This window comes from Octopus bimaculoides, chromosome 3, assembly GCF_001194135.2.
Source record: "Octopus bimaculoides isolate UCB-OBI-ISO-001 chromosome 3, ASM119413v2, whole genome shotgun sequence".
Lineage (NCBI taxonomy): Eukaryota > Metazoa > Mollusca > Cephalopoda > Octopoda > Octopodidae > Octopus > Octopus bimaculoides.
Genome location: NC_068983.1, coordinates 4,599,430 through 4,614,812, shown reverse-complemented (window position 1 = coordinate 4,614,812; position 15,383 = coordinate 4,599,430). Strand labels below are relative to the sequence as shown.

General features: G+C 37.1%; 2 protein-coding genes across 3 annotated transcripts in view; one reads left to right on the top strand and one right to left on the bottom strand.

Moving 5' to 3' along the window:
• LOC106877363 (cytoplasmic dynein 1 light intermediate chain 2) overlaps positions 1-11,145 on the bottom strand; it is a 74,752-nt gene extending 63,607 nt beyond the window's left edge. The window contains exon 1 of the mRNA XM_014926251.2: positions 10,999-11,145. Within this exon, the coding sequence (XP_014781737.1) occupies positions 10,999-11,087 (89 nt within the window). The 5' untranslated portion in view covers positions 11,088-11,145. The remainder of the gene's footprint in view (positions 1-10,998) is intronic.
• Positions 9,102-15,383, top strand: part of LOC106877362 (ankyrin repeat domain-containing protein 50) — a 78,977-nt gene continuing 72,695 nt past the window's right edge. Inside the window, exon 1 of one of the 2 annotated variants that reach the window (XM_014926249.2) lies at positions 9,102-9,121. The gene's annotated coding sequence lies outside the window, so the exon portion shown is untranslated. Of the gene's footprint in view, positions 9,122-11,372; positions 11,526-15,383 lie in introns of those variants that run through there. The other variant, XM_014926248.2, reaches the window with a different exon arrangement.

The window sequence follows — 15,383 nt, the reverse complement described above, 5'->3', positions numbered from 1 at the left end:
TACCAGCTGAGCACTGGGGTTGAATAAGTCAATTAAATCAACCCCAGTGCTCAGCTGGTACTTATGTCCTCCCCTGAAATTGGTGGCCTTGGGCTAAAATTTGAAACCAATATTTAATTTAAAGATCATTTCAGATATGTAACAAGCCATCCTACATGGATTTTAATCCTGCCTACAAAAGCCGGACATCTTCATAATTACATATATTAATATGGCTTGTTTTCCACTTACATTGGGAAGGAAATGCAAACACAGAGATTATCTTTCATGGCTGTTCAGCCTGAACACAGAGAAACTGTTGTTCAGTTTATATTGAAACAGAGATTATTGTGAACACAACACTTCCTAAAGTATAAATATATTCCTATCGTCTGTCCCCACGCCTCCTCTCCACAATGGAATTTTTGTTGGAGACATGACTGAACTGCTGGTAAAAATTAGATTCACTAAATTGTAACTTCTCTTTTAAAAGGGAGGCAGAAAAGCTCCAAAACCCTAATACAAATAGAGATAAGATTATTCTACAGTTTGAGACACAATTCTTTCATAACTGAAACTATGAAAGCTTTGCGTACCATCTGTCTATCTTCTGGGACCTAGATAACAAACACTAAAATATCAGCAGTTCTAACAGAAGATTAAATTTCATTCTAGATCACATTACTGCAACACCATCTTCAAATACTGTTAAAAATGGTTAACTATTATTAAAAAGCACAAGAAAATTCAAAGTTCATAAACTGGCAATATTGGAAACTAAGGTCTATATTCTTTAACCTTTCAAAATGTTAGAGATTCTTTGAAAACAAACATCATTTATTAATTCTAGTTAATAGATCTTTCCACAGATTATATATACATACACATAACAGCAAAATTTTTAAAATTTACAAACTCATTCACCACCTCACCCATTCCCATCTCTCATTTTCCTCTACTATCACATAATCTCTATCCATCCTTACTCCCAGTTCATCTATCCACATACTTTGAGTGACCACACTCTATCACCACTTTTTTTTTAAAAATCACTTTCCAGCTCCATTCTGATCAATTCCCACCCTGTCTTCTAGTTGCTATGTAGTCTAAGACAAGAGACCCATTCTTCCTTGGTCCTTTCTTTTACTTTAAGCACTAATCTCCTAGTATAAAGCCACCACATGCGATTCAGTCTTGCAAGCCCCTAACACACATAAAAAGAAAAGAAAAAAAAAAACACCCAGCACATGCTGTTGAGGGTTTGACAGGAAAAGCTTCAAGCTGTAGAAACTGTTCCAAAGTTGGCAGTGGAGTATAATGCAGCCCTTAGACTCATTGGATCATGTCAAAGCATCCAACCCATGACAGCATGGAACATGGAAGCAAAAGATGAGGAGACTAATGTAAAAGAAGTCCAAAGGAAATATTGGAATTTCATCTCCTTGACAATCAGTTGTCACATAATTACATTTGATTAGTCAAGGTTTCATTATTGAAGAGCTGAAATTTTTAAAAATTAAAAAAAATCTAAAAGATCATTCCATGTAAAATCTATGCCTTTTCATTGACCATCTCGAATATTATAATTTTTTTATTTGTTGGTTTTAGAGAATGAGGCAGTGTCCCTGGTCTTCACAGGCCCTCTCAGACCAGTGGGATTTATGCCATTCATGTTCCCCTTGAACTTGTGTAAGGCAATATCAGCCAGAAAGATATAAGCAGGGAAGGGGTAGTATAGGGGGAGTAATGGTAGATATGCCTTGAGATGAGTAGGAGATGAGAGGGAAGAGAAAATGTTGGAGAGGTGAGAGGACCAGAATAGGCTAGAGATATCCCTAGTTACACTGGGAGCATGGTGCAGTGAAGAGAAATCCAGTGCGTTCCTTAGTCACATGACAGTGAAAAGACCGGAGAGTTGTAGCAAGGTACGGGGCAGTAGAAGGGAACACATGACAAGGGTACTCAACACTGAGACATATGTAAGTTTAAAAGGAGAGAGAGAGAGAGAGAGAAAGAGAGAGCAATGTTTGAATATAACACAAGTGAAGAAAAAGAGTGATGAGAGAGGAAGAACCATGATGGATGGGAGAAAAAGAGAAACAGGGAGTTAAGGGGGAAACCAGCACATTGTTCTATGCACATCTGCACCTTTTAGCAATCAGTCCACAATATATGCACATCCTTGCTAATGTATTTGTTTTAATCTGGAATCTTTGAGACGAGTAGCAAGAGACCTGGCCTAAATGCTTGCAACAGAGAATGGACTCTGTTAAAAGAAAATTAGGACCAGGGGGTGGCATTAAAGCTGAACAATCAAGAACACAAAGGGTCAACACTGACTGGTTTCTATATTTCAAGGGTTTGGTCAACCCCAAGCTACACTAGATGACACTTCTCCAAAGTGATGCAGTGAGAACTGAACCACACACCCATACCTGGGTCCTATACTTAATGATCAAGGGTCACTAGCTTCATTCGTGGTGAGAGAAATGTGTGGGGTGAGACTGTTTGATAAGAGGAGGACTGAGGACTTGATGGGAATGCTGGAATGGCTGGCAAGGGCAAATGGAGTGCAGTGGTATGGGCATGTGTTGAGGAGGGTGAGGAGCATGTGTTGAGGAGGGTGAGGAGCATGTTCTGAAGAGGGTGCTTGTGTTTGTGATGAACTGTGAAAGCGAGGTAGACCGAGGAAAAAATGGAGGGGACAGGTGGGGGAGGAGATAGGGAGGGTTGGCTTGAGAAAGGAGGATGCCCAAAACCTGGCGAGATGATGCAAAGGCAGTTGCTATAGCACTGAGGTAGATTCAGCCACCCCTGTTAATGGGGGCAAAATCTGGATTTCAAACACTGGATGATATTACTTTGATGAGAAAGTCTGAAATATGGAAAATATCTCTAGAGGGTACACATCCTGACACTTCATCACTCCCATCTTTATCTCTTTCCAACTGAGACAACCATGGATCTCCTCTATAGTAAAACATCTATTCCTGTCCCTACTGCAACCTCCATCTCAAATACAGTTGATGGGTTAATTGTCATCGTTTAATGTCACTGTTTCCATGCTGGCATGGGTTGGACAGCTTGACCGGAGCTGGCAAGCTGGGGGACTGCCCCAGGTTCCAGTTGTCTGGTTTAGCATGGTTTCTACAAGTTGATGTCCTTCTTGGTGCCAACAATTTACAGTGCACTGGGTGCTTTTTACACAGCACCAGCATCTGAGGGGGTCACCAAGCCTCAAGATAAGAATGACTGAGCTGAGAGAGGGAGAGGAACTGATGGAGGTGGCTGTGTGCTAGGCTAGAAGCTAGAGTATGATCCTGGGACAAGAATAGCTGTCTTATTACAGGGGAGATACTTGGCAATCTAGGACAAGGAAGGGGAGGGAGATGGAAGAGAGACAAGACAGAAAATTGGGGGGGGGGCGGTAGAATTAGTAGTACAAATGGGACAGAGATGTCAGGAGAGACAACAATAGCATGTCTATTACTCAATAGCAGATGCAAAGGAATGGCAACTGCTGCACACTGAGTCAACTATTTCACTCTCAAAGTATTCAGAAAAGAGTGGAGAGCAGTATTTACACTATGTGCCAAAGTGTGCAATATGATATTCTGCAAGAAAGAGACACAGTATCACTGGAATAATAGATTTAGGGGGTCATGTCTAATCACTTGGCTGGCTATCTGCTGGTTAGATCTGACCTTAGGTTACAACAATGCATTATGTACTTTTATTTAACATCAACATATTTGTATGTGTATATAATTAGAATATCTTATAATCTAAAAGTCTGTATTTTCTACAAATAGATCTGGTTGGTGTTTCAAGAGGGGTTATTGAGATCCTATATTTGCTTTTCTGAGGGATAGACAAATACATTGAAGCTTTTGTTTTACAATCAGATGCCCAATCAGTTACTGTTATATGATTTTTAGATTAGGGGTCTCATACCCCAAGGTGCAAGATCAGTAGATGATTTGTTGAAAGGAGAAATGAAGACACTGCCATTCGTTACTCAGCAACATTTGAGGAGGCACAAATCTAAATAAACACATGCATGTGATGGGTTTCTTTCAGTTTCCGTTAACCTATTCCACACAAGTTTTTGGTCAGCCTCAACTATAGAAGATATTTTCCCTAGGTGCCACACAGTGAGACTGAACTTGAAATCTTGTGGCTGCAAAGTGAACTACTTAAGTAGCCATACCTAAGCAGAAGAGTTAATGTAGAACGTTGGTTGTTTGATAAAATGCTTACAATCTATTCTCTAATCTTTCTTCCAATATTTTACCATTTCTGAAGGTCATGCACGATATATCTCAAACAAACTTGAAGGTGTAGACTTGGTTATGTAATTGAGAAGCTTTCTTAACTCTGTAGTCATTGGGTCAGTCCCAATGTGTGGAACCTTACAAGTGCCTTCTACTATAGTCACAGGCTGACCAAAAACTTGTGAGTGCATTTGATAGGCAGAAACTGAAAGAAGCCTGTCATATATATTTGTGTTTGTGTGGACATCACATGATGGTAATGAGTGAGCATCACTGTCAAATAAACATTCGTTTTCAGCCTTCAGCAGAAAACACGTCTGGTCGTGAGAAATATGGCCTTATTTGGAAACAAGTGATTGTTGGTGACAGGAAGGGCATCCAGCTATAGAAAATCTGCCTCAACAAATTCTAACACGCATGGAAAAGTGGATGTTAAATGAATTGGAACAACCTAAATTCAGTTATCAGAAATATGTTTGATGACAGTAGATAACAAGTCCTAAATAGTCTCTAAACTAGAGACTATCCAGGACCAAGCAACATAAATATCTTAATACTTCATATGTTATATGCCTAAATTTTAAAATGAATTCCAAGCATCATCATAATTTTAATGTTCACTTCTCCATTTTCACATAGGTCAGACTGAATTCACGGAAGTAGATTTTTTGACAGCTGGATGCCCTTCCTGTCACCAACCCCGGCTTGCTTCCAAGTTATACTTCCTATGACCAGACATGTAAGCTTGGAAACGAAGGACATCGTTTGTATGACTGGCACCCATGCTAACCTTCCTTCATTGGACACTAAACTCTGCTTGCGAAGACCTGTTGGGGTAAGTGAAATCAAAATCGTAATTGAACCAAATTCGATGACTGGCACCTGTGCCAGTGGAGCGCTAACAACACCATCCGAGTGTCATCATTGCCAGAGCAGCTGTCTGGCTTCTATGCCAGTGGCACGTAAATAGCACCATTCGAGCATGATCGTTACCAGTGTCACCTTACTGGCACGTGAAAAAACATTCGAGCGAAGTCATTGCCAGTGCAGCTGGACTGGCTCCTGTGCAGGTGGCACAAAAAACACCATTTGAACGTGGCTGTTGCCAGTACCGCCTGACTGGCCCTTGTGCAGGTGGAATGTGAAAAGCACCCACTACACTCTCGGAGTGGTTGGTGTTAGGAAGGGCATCCAGCTGTAGAAACTCTGTCAGATCAGATTGGAGCCTGGTGCAGCCATCTGGTTCACCAGTCCTCAGTCAAATCGTCCAACCCATGCTAGCATGGAAAGCGGACGTTAAACGATGATGATGATAATGATGATGATGCAATGTCAAGATAGAGATGAATGCATATTATCCCAGCTGAAACAAGCCATTCAGAATGTGGTGTCAAAGAAATAGATGAAGTCCAAAAGTAACACCATTTTGAATTACATGGTATTTGTTAAAGAGATAGACAAGTGCCTTTATCATTTTCATACAATTTCAGTTAAGAGAATTGGGGGTAATTGAAAGAGAGATAAGCTGTGAAGGAAATGGGAAACGTTGAGCAAGGAGGGCACAAGATACAATAAAAGTGATAACTGAAGAACTTGGAGCCATCGCATCTGAGATTGAAGAAATAAAGGAAGAATATAGTTTGACAGAAAGTTATAAAGAAAATGTTTGTATATATATCAAACAGCTGGGGCATAGATGCATGGGTAGTTGTTGATCAGACCTATGATTAAAAGGCAGTCCAGCCATGACCATTCCATCTTTGTCCTAAGTCCAAAAATCTAGAATCAGATTACCCAACATTTTTTTTAATAAGACATTAGGGTGTGCTATGAGGGAGAGTCAGCTGTTATTGCCAGCATAGGCTCCCTTGCTAGCCTATGTGTGCACAGTGGGTGTGCCCAACAAATGAGGAAGTAATAGTGTAGGCCATTTTCACATTTTTTACTCCACTACAAAAATAAGGAATGTGGGGTGTCTCTGAGAAAATGTCAGAGATTATGAAGCAATTTTCTAAGTAGTCAGACAGTTTTAGTTGCCTATTGTTCTAGTGCAGAGGCAGGATGCAGATCTTGAATTTGTATTATTTTTATACTTACGAAAGAGTAACCAAATTTCCCTCAAATAACACCCAACTGTTTAAAAAATAAAAAGGGAGGGGTGGAGGTTATTAAATAATGTAGTCTCAGGCACTCCTTAAAAAGGTGGGGCATAGTCACAATTGAATTGCTTTTGGTTGACAGGTTTGGTCACCAGAGTTAGGGTAACACAAGATTGTCTTTGTTATTGCATGCATAAACAGTATAGGCTTTCGATGCCTCGTCAGAAATACAAATATGGAGATCACAATAACTCTCAGTTTAAAAAGATCATTTGAGAAAACAACAGACAACACCTTTTCGACATTGTCTTCTCTTTAAGTAATGCTATACGGTCAACACTGGCCAAATCCATTAACATCATTAACGTATCTATGGAAACGTCAATCGTACCATTAATATTTAACACTGCGTCTAGTAAGATCTGCAATCATTTTGGAAATCTGTCTTTCATAAAACTGCCCCGAACATGGTTCAGTAGCCCTATTTCTGAGCATTGGATAATAAAACACACTAACAGACAGTGTAGACTTCCTTATCTGAAAGTATCTTATGTACATACAGATTATTTCTAGCTGAGATCAATTTAAAGGATAACAGAGAAACCCTGGATGTATCTGGTTTCATCAATAAACCCAATTTATTGGACTAATACTATATTAAAAAACACAAAAAGAAAGGCAATGAAAAGATAAATTTGAAAGCAAAACAATTTAAGTGATTTCTCATCATCATTTAAGCCTTTCACATTCAATTGCATCTAAAGTAATGCTTATTCACATTGTTTTATTATCTCGTAGTTTTGAGATTTTGATGAAGTAATGGTTAATTTTTAGAATGATATTATAGGGTTGGTGAGAGGGGCCAGATTTAGCTATTTGAGTATAAAACAGGTAGAACATTTTGGCAGGATATGGCCGGTTTGAATGCTAAAGGGTTAATGTTCACTTCTTTTCTATGCTTGCCGGGGCCAAATGGCAGTATTGGGGCAGATTTTCTTTGGCCAGATGCTCTTCCTGTTGCCAACCCATACTTGTTTCTAAAGAAGGTAATACTTCCCCAGACATGGTTTTGCAGAATATTGGAAATCATACAATCTGTACGACAGTGACATTAACTATCATGCAAAATTACACACACAGGCTTCTTTCTACCAAAGTTACCCCAACTATAAAAGAAATAATTTTTACAGCTAAGAAAATACCCAACATGTTCGTGTATATAATTCAGTCAGTAAAATACTAAAATATCTTCATTCCAACCTGTCTATAAAGACATTTAGTTCATACGACTAACATGGAGTTAAACTCACAGTAAGTTGATGAGATTGAGTGTATTCCCTTACCAGCCAGATGACATTTAATACAACTGGTCAAACAGCAGATAATTTCACTACTGAAGGTCAACTGATTTCTCTTTTACAATAATTAAACATTATGACAGGTTTTTAATTTCTCTCACAACAAGCCCAAAATGGTTTACCTCTATTTTCTTTAGGAAGTAATTTTCTTCCATAAAAAACAAACAAACAAGTTTTTTTCTATCTAATTATTCACAACAAATATTAAAATACATGTTTATTACACAGAAACTATATTCCTAACAAAGGTGGCTAGGCTTCATCTAGTGGAATTTCAAGTTCTTTTGGGTTTTTTTTTTTATTGTTGCTAACACACTTCGAAATCCATGATTAAAATCCATGATCTTTAACTTAATTCCAGTATGTTGCACCCAATGGCTTTTTTCCTCTCTCCTCCATCAAATGAGCAAATTATTATTTCGACCAAAAGCTAATATACTGCCATTAAAAGTGCTCATTCATACTCACAAATAATTGACAAGAATCAAATACATCAAGACATTTCTCAATACAAATATTTCAAAATTTGATTACTTGAACCAACTCTGCATCTAGCCCATGTTCTGTCAATAATTAACGTTTCTAAGATTGTCTTATCATATACAATCATTCTAATTAGAGGTCCATACAACATAATGACATGATCATTAATCTACAAAAAATGTAATTTAACCATTATGCTTTACAAACCATTTTTATTCCTGTGGTAAAGCACTATGCCCAACCTTTACTTTTTATATCATTGAACTATTGTTTGTTTTATATAAAAATAATCATAAATTATATATATACACACACAAAGACACATAGAAAGAGAGAAGTTTATATTTAATATAATTTCACATATGTATGAATGAAAAATTTAAACCATTGCAGTATGGCATGGAATAAAAAACTGAAAAATAATTAGTTACGCTTGACATCAAACATAGTAATAACAAAATATTTTGATTAGTTAAAGTTAATTGAATTATAAATTGAGAACTTTGACAACTGGAAATCAAAACCGTTCCATGCTAAATATCACATTTGACTTAGAATGGGAAAATTTGGACAATGGTGCCAATTCAAGAATGGAATGTGGAAAAAAAAAAAACAGCCAATTTTATGAATAAACCATATGTTAGAACATTTCGAAGACAATTTACACGCGAAACGATGACAATTACTAAAAGACAAGAATGAATGAAGATTGCTTTTTTTTTTTTCTTCCTCTTCGTTGTTAGTTTTTTATAAATAAACTGTACGGAGCATTTTAATAAATGAATCTAATCGAGATATCTTAATATAAAACGATAGAAACTGAAGCTAGAACTACGCAGTTCAATATCGGAAGATCCCATGTTGCAGGTTGTAAGCAACAGGACTACTGCAAAATATGATTACAGCTGGTAAAAACACAATAACACAGGTAAGCATTAACAAAAATAAATCAATAATTTGATAAAAAAAAACTATGCTTTTATAGAGTAAGCATTAAAACTGTTTATTTTAACGACACATCTATAAATCTTAAGTACGTATTTATTGAGCAGCTTAAGTGATTCTGAAGCATATTTCTGAATTAAGAGCAGTAGCTATGACAGACCACCCTTTTAGAGAATTTTAATAGATTTTCTAGTGGTCAGGATCGAAAATATCTGAGTCTTTAACGGTATAAAGTAAGTGTGTGTGTGTGTATATATATATATATATATATATATATATATATATATACATGCCTTTGGGTTGTGAAATTGCGAATCAGCCACCTATATTTTATATATATATATTATATATATATATATACACACACGAGCATTTAAATGCAAAGACAATAATTGTCAACAGCAATGAGCCCCAAAGATGGATATTAAAAGATGAAGAACAAAGTTATCTAATAATCATTTTAATAGCAAATAATTTGTAAATATTTCTATGATTTACCAACTTAAAAGCACTGATTATTATTATTATTATTATTATTATTATTTAAAACGGTTATTTATAATTGATCATGCAAAAATGAGTAATACAGAGATGACCTACTGAAAAAAAAAAAAGAAAAAAAACCTATCAAATTTCAAAATAAAACAACCGACTTTAAATCAATTATTTTTAAAGTATAAATATTTTCCAGCCACCCACTTTCTGGGTGCAACCTCGGTATTGTTGTTTGTTGAAGACAGACCACTTACAATCAGCTTGTTGAATGTGGTGACTGGAGTGGGAAAGACTTCAGCTGAAATACTATCAATGTTTAAAGAACAAGCGCAGCCAAATCTTAATGTATGTGTGCGTGTATATATATATATATCTCATTGCACTTTCTTTTTTCCTCTACACGTGATAAATGAAGGCAGGGTACAAGATGCAACGAATGCAAAGATATAAAAAGGCCTGACCCCAAACGGAAGTGTGACAAACAGCTGGCTTACTTTTATACTTATAAGCTGACATCTAAAAGGCATAAAACTATATATGCACACAATTATATATAAATGTCTGCGCATACATACATACCCACTGTATACTCATAAGCTGTCATCTCAACAATAAACAATCTTATTCGATATATGTATACACACACACAGACATATGTGTATATACATATATATATATATATATATATTTATATATATATATATGCACACACACACACAATTTATATATTATCGTTTAAAATAGCATCAAACTATCTCCTCCACCTCAGATTTCTGTGAATATAATTTTCTCATATTAAAAAGAGAAAAAACAAATCTTGCAGTTAAAACTGACATAGCTGGATTCACTAGGATGGAATGATAATAATAATAATTATAGCAAGCTAACATCTTTCGCATATTAATTCCTTTCATAAATTATGACATAATAAAGGAATCAGTGAGTAATAAGTTAGAGCAGTTATTTTGTGGAGATAATATTTTCCAGGGTTCCTTCCTGTTAAGATAGCTTTAGGTGTGGGTTTAACAAAAAAAGAAAAGATGACATCAAAATGATGGGCTTAAAATAGAGGAATACAGCAAAAAGAAAGCGAAATAATGCTATGCTAATGAAATAGGACTCTTAGAGTGTTAATTGATGGATTTACATGGGGATGATAATAAATATAAATAAGTGTAACGGGACAGAAAAATAAAGTTGTGAGAAGGAAAATATGATTTAATAGGAATGGCAAACTGGGCGAGTAGCCATCCCATCAGACGGAGTACTGGGAAGAGATTTAGACGTATAACAAACAGCAAAGTAAAAACGGTGGATAAAGCATTAAGAGAAGCTTTCGAGAAGATATTAAAACGATGTACTGACCATAAATTTTGGGCTTCTCCAGCCTCCAGACCGGCTAAAGGGTCGGTCTCTCCTCTTCGATCACCGATCGGCGCCATATTGACCTGCATAGTGCCCGGATTACGAAAGAGTTGCGCATGCGTCCTAACAAATAATGGCAATTAATTTATTTATGACTCATAGCTGACGTCATGAGAGGTAACTTTGACTGACACTGTCAAAGCAGCCAGTTTGCTTCTCTTTCCTTTATAAAACACCATGTTTTCGATAACCAACCATTAAAAAAAAAACTTCTAACGATAACAATTAGTTTCGTTTCGATACGAGACGGCAGATATTCGTTTGGAAGAACTATTTATCGGTAACTAAGTAACTTTTTTTTTTTCAATGTCGTGGCCAGTTACCCAGCATCCAGTGCGACAACACACCGAACTCCCACTTCCTTCTCTTGCCAACATGTCAATTAGCATCAATATTTATTACAGAGACTTGCTAAATGTTGTCACAATCTGATATAGCTGTGCGGCTGCTGGTGTTTCGTAACTGAGGTAATGTCCATTCATTGAACACCTCTCAACTGAACGTATCTATATACATATATATATATATTGTGCAGCTTACTGTCAGAGTAGCTGGAGCTTTATCACCTGTCATCCTCATCACCGCCCTCTCTGAAGGCCTTTACTTCATGTCTCACATATGTGTATGTGCTTAAATATATATGTGTATGCATGTGTGCTTATATATGTGTGTATGTACGTATATCTGTGTATTTATATATGTACATGTGGGTGTGTGCATGTGTTTATATATACATGTCAATATATACATATGTATGCATGTTTATATACCCACATATATATATATATATATGGAAAAAGTAAAAAATAGGTACACCACCGGTTTTCGCCGTAACAAAAACCCTAAAATTAACTCTAACCCTAACCACCCCGTGTACGTATTCTTTACCTTCGCCCATATATGTATGTATATATATATATATATATATATATATATATATATATAATTGCATGTGTGTATTATATACTACTTTATTACTTCGTAGTTGTGTTGTGGAAGAAGTTCGATAGTTTCCAAGGGAAGCTTGGAATATTCTTTTCTCTAAACGGAATTGATAAATAACACTCGATTAATCGTCTTGTGTTATACTTCATAAAAAAAAAAAGTAACAAAACAACTCTGTGTGTGTGAAATGTCAATCTGTACTTATCAACATGCACCACTATAACAGATGAAGGGCCTCGTAGGTGTCTTGTTAGAAATAGCAGCTAAATCGCTTTCAAATCATGAGAAAAAGAATGCCATGTGGATACATCATTAGAACATAAATTCACTATCTCAAAGTAAGTTGAGATTGTTATGTTTTGAACGTCTTTGATTAATACTTGTTGAATCAGGTCTGACCGAGGGTTAGACGTCTACATCAACAAACACTTTAATTTTATGCTGATACTGGTGTGGGACGAAACCCCAACCTGCATATTTAAAATTATTAAACAGGACTATACACCCTCAAAAGTTTACAAAAAAAATTAACGAGTGACTGTGTGGTAAGAAGCTTGCTTCCCAACTACGTGGTTCCGAGTTCAGTCCCACTACATGGCATCTTGAGTACGTGCCTTCCACTATAGCCTCGGGCCGACAAAAGCCTTGTGAGTAGATTTGGTAGACGGAAACTGAAAGAAGCCCCTCGTGTATATATGTATGTATTTGTGTGTCTGTCGTTGTTCCCCCCACCATCGCTTGACAACCGATGCTAGTGTGTTTGCGTCCCCTTAACTTCGTGGTTCGGCAAAAATGACCAATAGAATAAGGGTACTACTAAAGTAGCGCGCAGTCGCTCGTCCGCGCTAGCTAGTCGTGAGTGGTCGATCCTAACCCTAACCCTAAACACGTATTCATTTGCACACGCGGGTTAGGGTTAGGGACAGGGTTAGGGTTAGGGTTAGGATCGACCACTCAAGACTAGCTAGCGCGACTGCGCGTTCGGGTCCGCGCTGCTTTAGTAGTACCTAGAATAAGTACTAGGCTTACAAAGAATAAGTCATGGAGGTCGATTTGTTCGACGAAAGGTGGTGCTCCAGCATGGCCAAAGTCAAATTACTGAAACAAGTAAAAGAAGTTATTGAATGAAAATGAAAGCTCAACAGTAATGCTAGTTGATTAGCAGGATGTGCTGCAGTATTAGTTCCAGCACTTTCCGTCCTAAGTTCAAATCCTGCTGAGGTCAACTCTGCCTTTCCTTTTCCCATTCCCGGGCTATATAGTGCAAAGTACCTGTCAGGTGCCTAAATTAGTAACCATTATTTCGCTCGGAAAATGTCGACGAACTAATCAGCTTTGCGTTTTAATTAAAGCATTTTAATGAAAGGAGACATCGGGCGGTTCTATGTACCCACAAAAACGACGTTGATCATTGAGTAGCGCTGATAGAAATTACAACTGTATAAACGGTGGAGTGTCGGTAAGAATATTTAGGGCGTAAACTACATTATCTTGACATATTTCATAAAATTTAATATCACACTCGGGACGAACTTTTGGAATGGTATCACTGCCTCGGGGAGAAGGAAAAAGTCAAGGAATTAGGTTGTTGTTTCCTTTCGCGAAAGAATTTTTTGCCTTCAGAATATATTTTTGATATTTTCTCCCATCCAACTACCATGCCCTTCAGTTTTTCAGTTTATTTGGCTTGCAAGGTTCTTGAGGTGAACTTGTGTTGAAACATATTTTGTTGTACCTTGGGATGGTCATGAAGCTTAACTGATTGATTAATTGACCGAACGATTAATAAAAAAAAATCGATTAGTTAATTCGTTAGATGTTAACGAATTGACTAATAAAGAAGTGAAATAGAACCAGCACGTTTATTATTGGCATAATGACCCTCCCAAGATTCAACAAAATTTGTCAATTCAGTTAATCAAATAATTTTTGTTTTACTTAACATGTTTGCCTAGGTGACGCTCTCTCTCTTCATCCATCTATCTATCTATCTATCTATCTATCTATTTGTTTATCTATCTATCTATTTGTCTGTGTGTATCTATCTATCTGCCTGCGTAGGTGCTCCACCTGCTAAAACTAGAGGCTAAATGTCCTTCAAACTACGCTCTACTGTCATATGATACATTAGGTAATTCTGTCCCAGGGACATACTGGAAAAAATCTGTATGATTTTGGTTTGAATGCCTTTAGTCATTATTTGGTGAATTAGAGCTGACCTGGGTGTAAAAAATAACCACATAGGATAAACGACAAAATGAAATAAGGAAACAAAGAGAGGTGGAACGTTAAAGTCCTTCAAATCTGTTTCTATTCTCTCTTTCTCTCCCTCCCTCTCTTCCCTCCTCTCTCCATCCCTCTCACACTCCTCCCCACTCTCTCCCTCTCTCTCTGCAAATATTTAAAATATCATTTTACCCCTCAGTGACATTGGGACCGATTACTGAGATTGTTATTGTTCAGCTCTAGGTCAACTCTAGTCGAACACACCTATAATCAAGGGCGTTCCAGTCATGAGTGACCCTCTTAGACTTGCAGCATGTAATATGTCCTTTTGTTATTTAGGGTAATAGGGTACGGTTTAAGATATATTTGGTTGCTATTTCTAGTCGCTCGAGCGACCATGTAGAGACTCTGGTTAATTAAAAGTAAATAAATTTATTGCCCTATGGACCGTAGGTGAAATTTAACGTCGAGGACCGCTCCAGGCCATTTCGGGGAATAGATAGAAATAAATGCTAAATACCAAAACATGCACGTAAACACATACATATACTTACATAAATATACATGCGTACACAGACATAAACACATACACAATCAAAAATACATAAACACAAGCGATTAAACTGAAAAAAAAAATTAAATAAATAATTTTTACGGAAATTGACGAACAAATACTCTCAGTTTTAATTGACTTTTTCCGAAAGATCGCTGTGACAGTTGATAATCCTTTCTACTATAGGCTTGTGCCTATACTCTCTTTACTCTTTTACCTGTTTCAGTCATTTGACTGCGGCCATGCTGGAGCACCGCCTTTTAGTCGAGCAAATCGACCCCAGGACTTATTCATTGGAAGCCTAGTAATTATTCTATCGGTTACTTTTGCCGAACCGCTAATGTTACGGGGGACGTAAACACACCAGCATCGATTGTCAAGCGATGTTGGGGGGGACAAACACAAATATATACACACACACACACACATATATATACGATGGGCTTTTTTCAGTTTCCGTCTACCAAATTCACTCATAAGGCTTTGGTTGGCCCGAGGCTATAGTAGAAGACACTTGCCCAAGGTGCCACGCAGTGCGACTGAACCCGGAACCATGTGGTTGATAAGCAAGCTACTTACCACACAGCCACTCCTGCGCCTG